General features: G+C 48.8%; 1 protein-coding gene across 1 annotated transcript in view; it reads left to right on the top strand.

The window, feature by feature from the left end:
* pcsk5a (proprotein convertase subtilisin/kexin type 5a) overlaps window positions 1-8524 on the top strand; it is a 20753-nt gene extending 12229 nt beyond the window's left edge. The window contains exons 23-37 of the mRNA XM_076158407.1: window positions 351-551; window positions 739-807; window positions 998-1040; window positions 1126-1268; window positions 1505-1708; window positions 2220-2303; window positions 2454-2652; window positions 3947-4161; window positions 4409-4651; window positions 5580-5819; window positions 6185-6362; window positions 6991-7208; window positions 7323-7423; window positions 7623-7848; window positions 8052-8524. Of these exons, the coding sequence (XP_076014522.1) occupies window positions 351-551; window positions 739-807; window positions 998-1040; window positions 1126-1268; window positions 1505-1708; window positions 2220-2303; window positions 2454-2652; window positions 3947-4161; window positions 4409-4651; window positions 5580-5819; window positions 6185-6362; window positions 6991-7208; window positions 7323-7423; window positions 7623-7848; window positions 8052-8524 (2837 nt within the window). The remainder of the gene's footprint in view (window positions 1-350; window positions 552-738; window positions 808-997; window positions 1041-1125; window positions 1269-1504; window positions 1709-2219; window positions 2304-2453; window positions 2653-3946; window positions 4162-4408; window positions 4652-5579; window positions 5820-6184; window positions 6363-6990; window positions 7209-7322; window positions 7424-7622; window positions 7849-8051) is intronic.
* Window positions 8525-8744: the final 220 nt, after the last annotated feature.

Below are 8744 nucleotides of genomic sequence, written 5' to 3' on the forward strand. Positions count from 1 at the left end.
TCCGTCTGTTCCATCCTATCTTCCGCTAACCTTCATTTTTGTTGGTATTTCCTTCCATTTTCTTTCATTTTTCCTACTTCACTTCACTCATTAATTTTCCAATTTCCCCCCCAGAGTCATGTCTCTATTTCTGCCCCTCTCAATTTCTTTCCTTTCTCTCCATTTCAAATAAGAAACAGGAAATGTATCTTTCTACTTGACGGCATTCACTTCATGTTTGATTCATATATAAGAGTGAGCTTCTGAGACGTGTTACATGCAGTGAGGGTAGATGGATGAAGAAACAGGGCATCCCATAATACTGCTATGACTTCAGCGGTCACATGATCAGCTCTCTGGTTCCCCTGCAGATAAGTTTGGCGTGGAGCGTTACCTGCATGAAGGCCGGTGTGTGGACGCCTGTCCTGAGGCTTTCTACCACACCAAGGATCAGAGCTGTGAGCCGTGTTCGGACCAGTGCCGCCTCTGCACCGCCGACACACACTGCCTCGAGTGCAACCCCTCCTACTACACGGCGGATGGAGCGTGTGTTAAAGTGGAGTGTGGAGAAGGTGAGGATGGTCGTTTGTGAACCACCATGTGATCCACCGACACGATATCAGAGGTGACCTTGAATGCGTCGTCTCGCACGTGTCCACCCTCTCTCTCTCTCTCTCTCTCTCTCTCTCTCTCTCTCTCTCTCTCTCTCTCTCTCTCTCTCTCTCTCTCTCTCTCTCTCTCTCTCTCTCTCTCCCTCAGGGGAAGTGGAGGATCCAGACTATGACGACTGCATGGCGTGCGAGGAAGGCTGCAGGAAGTGCGTTTTGTGTAAGTCACGGCTCAGTAAACAACAATAGCCCCCCCCTCCCCTCCCCTTCCCCCCCCCCCCCTCCCCTTCCCCCCCCCCCCCCCAATGAACCCCTGCCTGCGCCCGGGCGCCTCCTCCGAGTGTGTTGCTGGCAGTTTTGTCTAAAAAAAGGCGAGCTGACAATGTTTTGTCTTCATCCTCTTCCAACAGATAACCCTAAACACTGCCTGTCCTGCATTGAGGGCTTTTACAAGTAAGCCTGTGTGCCCTGGTGTGACCTCTGACCTTTTCTGCCCTCGCCTCTTCCTCTCAGAGCCTTTTTTTTTTTGTTTGTTCAGCTTTCAGGACGGCTGCTACAAATACTGCCCGGTGAAGACGTACGCCGTGGAGGAGGAGATGACCTGCATCCCATGCGATGACAACTGTGTGAGCTGTGACGAACACGAGTGCTACTGGTGTGAGACCGACCTTTTCCTCTCAGGTAAAACTGCCAACTCTTCATCACCGTTCTTCTAGATTTCATAAGATGCTATATTTTCCTGTCTTTCTTCCTCTATCTTCCATCGCCGGTGGCCACACTTACTCATTAAGTGTCATTTCCTGGCGTGTGTGTGCATGACAGTGTGTGATACTTCCTGTCCACTCTCACGTCCTTACTACACCTTTCATGCAATATTGATCAGATAACAAGAGAACCATCTTCTCCTTGAATTCCAGAGGGGACCTGCGTCGCCGTGTGTCCCCAGGGTTTCTATGGCGACGAGGACACCAACGACTGCGAGGAGTGTCACTCGGACTGCGCCACCTGCGACGGCCCGGAGGAGAGGGACTGCACGTCGTGCGAGGACGGGAAGAAGCCGGGGAGGCAGGGGGGCTGTGTGCCGGAGCGGGAGGCCTGTCCTGCTAAGACCTTTGGCGGTGGTGAGGCTTATCTGATGCTTATGTATTCCACTAATCCAACTGTCTGCCTCTAATGAATGAGGGATTTGGGTACTTTCACAGGAGCAGAAGAGGAATTTTCAAGGGTAATTGGTCTGAGCGCCACCTTCCTTGAACCCTCACCAACTTCAGCACTGAGAAACAGATAAAAACAACAGCGTGATGAAGACTTTGAAACAATCGTCTCCCTCTCCTCCATGCAGGAGATTGAGGAATTAGTCAGAGATTGTAAAACAACATATGGTAATTAGCAGGAGGCAAGACATCTTAATTATAGGAGCTAGAATAACACAGAGAAAGAACATAGGTTAGACGAACCAACCAAAAGTAAAGTTCCTGTTAAACTTTGAATATGCCCTTGTTCCCATCACACTCCTGTGATGGCTGCTAGGAACTGTGTATGTGTGTGTGTGTGTGTGTGTGTGTGTGTGTGTGTGTGTGTGTGTGTGTGTCATCTCCGTGGCTGGCTGTGACCTGATTGTTTTCCGTTCAGATGATGGGGAGTGTGAGGACTGTCACCCGTCCTGTCAGTCCTGTTCTGGAGAGGAGAGGACCCAGTGTACATCATGTGCAAGAGGTCTGTCACTGTCTCACTGTCTGTCTCAGCATCAACTACATTATGCACGTCTGTGTGTGTGTGTGTGTGTGTGTGTGTGTGTGTGTGTATTGTACATGTGCACTTATACACACATTTTGCCCTCATGTTTCCTCTGTCTATCTCCTCCAGGACGCTTCCTAACCACACAGCAGACGTGCGTGTCAAAGTGTCCGTCAGGTTCCTTTGCCAGTCGGCTGAGCGGAGTGTGTGAGTCCTGTCCTCCAGGCTGTCTGCAGTGTGTGAACGTGCAGCAGTGCACCCGCTGTCAGAGCTCTCGGAAAGCTCCGTTATTCCTCCAGGATGGACAGTGTGTACAACAGTGCGTCAGGTCAGGGGACGATGCTTTTGCAATATATTCTGTCTGCATAACTTTGAACATGACGTGACATCATTGTCATTTTTATACTTATTTTGTGGCTGTGTCATTTAAATGTCTTTCTTTTGGACAGAGGTGGACACCATAAGCATTGACAACGTCTCTGAACTTGAACTCTGTTGCCTTCATTGGTTGTCTGAGTTTTATTATCTTCCCCACATGATGTTAAATGTAATGATCACGGCAAAAAAAGTGAATAATTTATATTTCATGGGGGTTTGATTGGATCATAACCACAGGGTTCTGTGTTCAAGCCCTGGTAGAGAATTTGTTGATTTCTGCTCAAAGCTTGCCTGAGTTGATGAGCTCACAGTTTATTTTCAAATTGCAGCTCCAAAGCAAAGAGTGAAAGGTGCACAGAGTCAAAGTTCTTGCCTGAGCTCTGTGGTGCAGGTGGTTAGTGTGACACCATGTTGGCTCTGATGTTCCCAATGCTTGCTTAAGTTTATGGGCTCACAGTTTATTTTCAAAGCGCATCTCTAAAGCAAAGAGAGAAAAGCGCACAGAGTCAAGCTTCTTGTATCAGCTCTGTGGTGCACATGGTTAGTGGTTAGTGCTGTACGCTGTTGACTTCCACGTTGCCGTCGCCCCTGTTCGATTCCGGGTATCCACCAGATTGACAATAATGGGGAGGGGCCTTCTTCCTCCAAATCAGTCATGAAAACCCTTGCTGTACCTCAACTACACCATTAGGTGGCAGTACTGCATCCCTATCTCTTTCTCCAACCATTAGGTACACCTCTTACCTACCTGTGACTAGTTCTCTTCGTTGTGATGATAGTCAGTAGAGTGAATGGAGTGTACTGAATGGTTAAGTCTCCTGGACAGGGATGAGTGTGTGCCCTCCCCTTCTATTCAGATGGTTAAGAAAGCAAACTAAACTCAGTTGTTATGAGACTCGGGAGTTCTATAACGCTATACGAAAACATGAACCTGAAGCTACACTGCTAGCACACTTACTACTTGAATAGGGGGAGTACTTTACTGCTTTGCAAACTTGATAAACTGTCTAACAAACACATTAATACCGTATAGTGAACATTGTGAGTATTGTGAGCATATGTGTGTACTCAGAAGCACAAAACCGACCTGATAACGGGAACAATGGGTAGGTTGTCTTGTTCACTTGGATTGTTTTGAAGAAGTTTATCGGCAGACTACCAGGCCACAAATCTTGCACTGTATAGTCCTACTTTGTGTCTGTGTACAAATATATAGCAGCATATCTACGTTTTGCCCTCCACAGGGGTTTCCCTACGGGCCAGGTGTGTCGTAGCTGTGCACCGGGCTGTGCGTCCTGTGGGAGGAACGCCACCCATTGCCTGAGCTGTGAAGAACCTCTCCTCCTTCACAAGCACCAGTGTGTGGAGGCGTGTCCCCCGGCACACGCTGTGCGGGACAACGAGTGCCAGCGCTGTCCCTCAGCCTGTCAGGAGTGCAACTCACTTGGACATTGCACAGGTACTCAGAATTCAGAAATAGACACAAGGACAAAGTCAGCCGCCATCGCTGATCAGTCAAAGTCCCAATGTGCCCCTACTACTGTTTAATCAAAAGTTTAACCTCATCTAAAATAAACGTCATTGTGGTTTGTCATTCCTCTGATATTCCCAAGTGAAATTTTCTGGAGAGTTGCCCTTCCTCTGACTTGACTTGGCATTGGTATGCTTATTCTAAGAGGTCCTCTTCTTCATCCTTCTTGCTGCAGGCTGTGAGGAGTATCACTTCCTGCACGAGGGCCTCTGTGTGCTCGACTGTCCTGAGAGGTTCTTCGAAGACGCGGACGAAGGGGCGTGTGTGCGTTGTCACCCCGACTGCGCCTCGTGCGACGGGCCCAACGACAACGACTGCGACGCCTGTACGGACGTTGAGACCATGCTGCGCAACGGGGCGTGTCTGTCTGAGTGCCCCGCCCACACCTACAGGGACGCCGCCACCGCAGAGTGTAAAGGTGCACAACTCACAGTGATGTTCTACATTTGGGAGGCGGATAGTAATTAAACGGCTTGTTTTCCTCGGGGAATCACACCAGCAGAAGCTTCTCCTGCTGTTTGTGAGCGGCAATGTCTTTTCTGAAATTCTCCCCTAACTGTAACTCATACTAAAATAGAATCTGTTAACTGGCAGCTGTCAAACCAGGATAACAATACAGCGACGCAAAGACGACTCCCTGGGGACGGGCACGCCGCTCACGTTCTTCTTGTTATTCAAAAACACAGAGGGAGGAAAGACTTTCACAGAGAAGATGTTGTCAACTATTCCCACTTTTGTTGCTGCATAGCTGCCAGAGATAAAACATTTAAAGTACAGCTTTCTATTGTAACACGGAATGTGACTGATTTCTAATTTATTGTAACCTGGATATAGTAGATACTTTTGTATTACGTTCCTTTGAGAGGGACAAACCATTTATAGACACTGTGTAATGTTCCTTTTGGAGGATTGTTGGAACTCTTTTGTATTTTTCCTGTTCTTGAAAAAGGTGTAATTCATCCAAGGACCTATCCAGATACTTTATATTGTGTGTGTATATATATATATATATACGTCTATATGCAGTATGATGGTCCCGTATTAAGGTACAGCAACAGAAAATGTGTAGCAGCTCCTGGGCGACACAATGAAAGAGAGAATGGAGAAACTACGTGTATGTGTTACCGCAATATATATACAGTATATGATTGATTCTAACCCTTGACCTCACAGGTTCATGCCTCTTTTCTTCCATCCTCTTGATAGAAATGATTGATTCTTCCATCCAGGGATCTGCTGCTGCTGCATGTGCATCCATCCTTTAATTCAATTACCTCCTGCAGCACAAAGCGCATCTCAGCGAGTGGAAGCTCAGATTGTTATCGGGCCTCTGCTTGTGTTTCCAGACTGCGACGCGTCATGCCTGACCTGTTCTGGGCCCCACGCCGGCTCCTGCACCAGCTGCAGAGATCAGGGTCAGAGGCCGGACGGACACGGCCGCTGCGGGCCACCGGCCAGCAAGTGCTCGGCTCATCAGTATGCAGACGTGGAGGGGGAATGCCACCCGTGTCACAAATACTGCCACAGGTGCTCGGGTCCCGGCAAAAGCCACTGCCTGAGCTGCAATCTGAGACATCTGCTGCTTAGTGAGTTTATGATAATACGCCACAATCTGCAGGTTCTGGAGAGCTCGTAAGGCATCTGGGACTTATTGATTAGAAGAGGAAGAAAGTTAATTAATATGCTTGTGTTTTATATTTTAGGAATATTACATTTTGATTGGTTTTCTACTTTTGCAGTAAAATAAGTAGAGATACAAAGTTTCAAAATTTGGGGAAAATAAAAATTTTGGTCAAATTCTGGAAAATGTGTAAAATCTGAGTGTGACAAACTTGCATTACTACACTGTTTCAAATTGTCCATTCATCAGTAATACTTCTGTATTTCCACTCTATGCCTGATAGTCTTGAAGGCAGTTGCATGATAATGTCCGGTGTGTTTGTGGCTGCAGATGGCACCTGCATGGACGAGTGCCCAGCGGGCTTCTATCAGGACGAGCCGGGGCAGAAGTGCGATCCGTGCCACCCGGCCTGTCAGACCTGCATGGGCAAACAAAGCCACCAGTGTCTCACCTGCGGCGCTCACCTATACCGGGAGGGCAAGGAGTGTGTGGAGACCTGCCAGCACAGGTAATTTAACCCCGCTTCCCCCCCTCCAGCTGTGCCCATCATCCATCACATTACGTGCGGTCCAGTGATGCTCTCATTAATAAAAGATTAGCACTTGGTGACATAAAAGTCTTTGTGGAAGCGCAGCCGTTGCCCATCTTTGGTTAGTTGGGCAGGGGTGCAGTGTGGAGATACGAGCTAATTTGGCTGGAGATTTAAATAGCCCTTGATGTGCCCTATAAAATGCTAATTAGACTTGATTTTATTTGGGGTGCAGTGATTGAGAGAGTTAAATTAATGTGCCGTTAAATTGATGTGCAATTAAATACCCCAGAGAGCGTCCATAAGGGATACAGATTGTCACAAAGGCTATTTATTCCAGTGAAGTGTCACTCTCCATACTTTCAGACCTGAGTGCCAGAACACGTAGAAGCAGAAAGTGTCCCAAACACACACACACACACACACACACACACACACACTTATTTTTCGCCATAAGCCTTCTGTCCCGTTGTCTGGCTGCGTGAATCTCTCTGATACAGATTGTGCGTAATTTCTTTGTGTCTTAGCGACTGCGTAAATGAATTAAAGCAGTAATCTAATATCAGTTAATTAAACCTAATCTGTCATAACTTGCCCGCCTGTGTAGTCACTATGGAAACGGGGCCTCCAGGCTGTGCGAGAAGTGCGACCCGAGTTGCGGCGAGTGCATCGGTGGAGGAGAGGAGAGCTGCCTGAGCTGCGTTCCGGGTCTCCTGTACCTGAGGAGGGAGGGACGCTGCCTCCCCGCCTGCCCGCCGGGCTTCTACCACGACGTCGTGCACAGGACCTGCGAGATCTGCCAGCCCAGCTGCAAAACCTGCTCAGGTAACAGGGATCTGATCTGTAATGCATGTGCACTTCTCTCGCAAATTCTGCTTCTTCATGATCTCAGAAATGATTGTGCACAATTCAATCAAATCTAAAGTTGTGTTGTTGCAGGTAAAAATTCCCAATCTTGTGAGTCGTGCCAGCCTGGATACCTGCTCACACACGGCATGTGTGAGTCCTTGTGCGACCCGGGCTTCTATCCTCTGATGCAGGTGATGTCATCAACACATTTTTAGGCTTTAAAACATTAACGCTTGTCTTGTGGCGGCAATGTGTTAGTCCCTTAATTCCATGCGGCGCACCGTGTGGCACCTGATTAAAACAGTGTGACAGGAAGATGAATGGATGCATGTTCAAACCAGCGTCGCCACATTATAGGAGAACTCATTCGGCTCTCATGTCTTCCATCAGGATTCCGGTCACACCTGTGAGGAATGCGACGGCTCCTGTCTGGAGTGTCGGGGTCCTGGCCTGGCCAACTGCACGGCTTGTCCCCCTCAGGCCATCCTAGAGGCCGGGGGGCGCTGCCTGCTGTGCTGCCGCCGCGGGGAAGAGGCAGAGGAAGAAGAAGGGGAAGAGGAAGACCCCCAGGTCACCACGCAGCAGCAGGACTGTTGTAACTGCACCGAGACACGAGGTGAGACTGAGCTTGAGGACTGAGATGATCTGAAGTGGATCTCAACTACGTTTACCAAAGTGCATGTGGGGGTTAATATTGATTTTGATGGACAATCTATATAAACACATTGATTATTGATTATGGATTGACACCATTTATCAACAAAGCTTTGGCTGAATCCCAACCTCCTGACGTCTTTATGCCTCTATGGGATTTTCCAGGGGAATGCATCCTCAGCACCAACTTGGCTTTCCGGAATGAGGAGGAAGAGGAGGCCAGAGGCAACCTGGCGGTCTTCATCACCACCTGCATTTTGCTGGTGCTGGGCCTGGGGGCCGTCGTCGTCCTCATCAGACACTCCCGTTCAAAGAGCCAGCCCTCCGACCTTCCTCCCCGCGGCTACGAGAAGCTGGGCTCGGGCGGCCGGTTCGGAGGAGGAAGCAAGTACGGAGGCTTCAGCTCGGCCTCCTCGGCGTCGCACAGCGGCCCGGCCGGCGCGTCGCAGCTCGTGGACATGAGCGAACGCCGCGCGGGGAGTAAGGGCGATGATGACGACGACGACGACGATGAAGACGAGGACATTGTTTACATGGGCCAGGACGGCACAGTGTACAGGAAGTTCCGCTACGGGCAGCTGGGCGACGACAACGAGGACGAGCTGGAGTACGATGATGAGAGCTACACATTCCGATGAAGAATTCCGCCTTCACTTCCTCTTTTCTTTCTGGATTTTTCCTCAGTTTCACTATTTCTTTCTCTCTCTTACACACACACACACACACACACACACACTGAGAATCCCCATTTCTCCTCCAATGAATATGAATATGAATATGAATTGAACCAAACTAGGAAGCAGAAGCTATTAACACACTGATTTACACCCGTTTTGCATCCTCACACACACTTTTTGG

The sequence above is a fragment of the Genypterus blacodes genome, unplaced genomic scaffold (genome assembly GCF_046128005.1).
Source record: "Genypterus blacodes isolate CSIRO-AG114 ecotype Tasmania unplaced genomic scaffold, CSIRO-AGI_Gbla_v1 ptg000077l_1, whole genome shotgun sequence".
Taxonomy (NCBI): domain Eukaryota; kingdom Metazoa; phylum Chordata; class Actinopteri; order Ophidiiformes; family Ophidiidae; genus Genypterus; species Genypterus blacodes.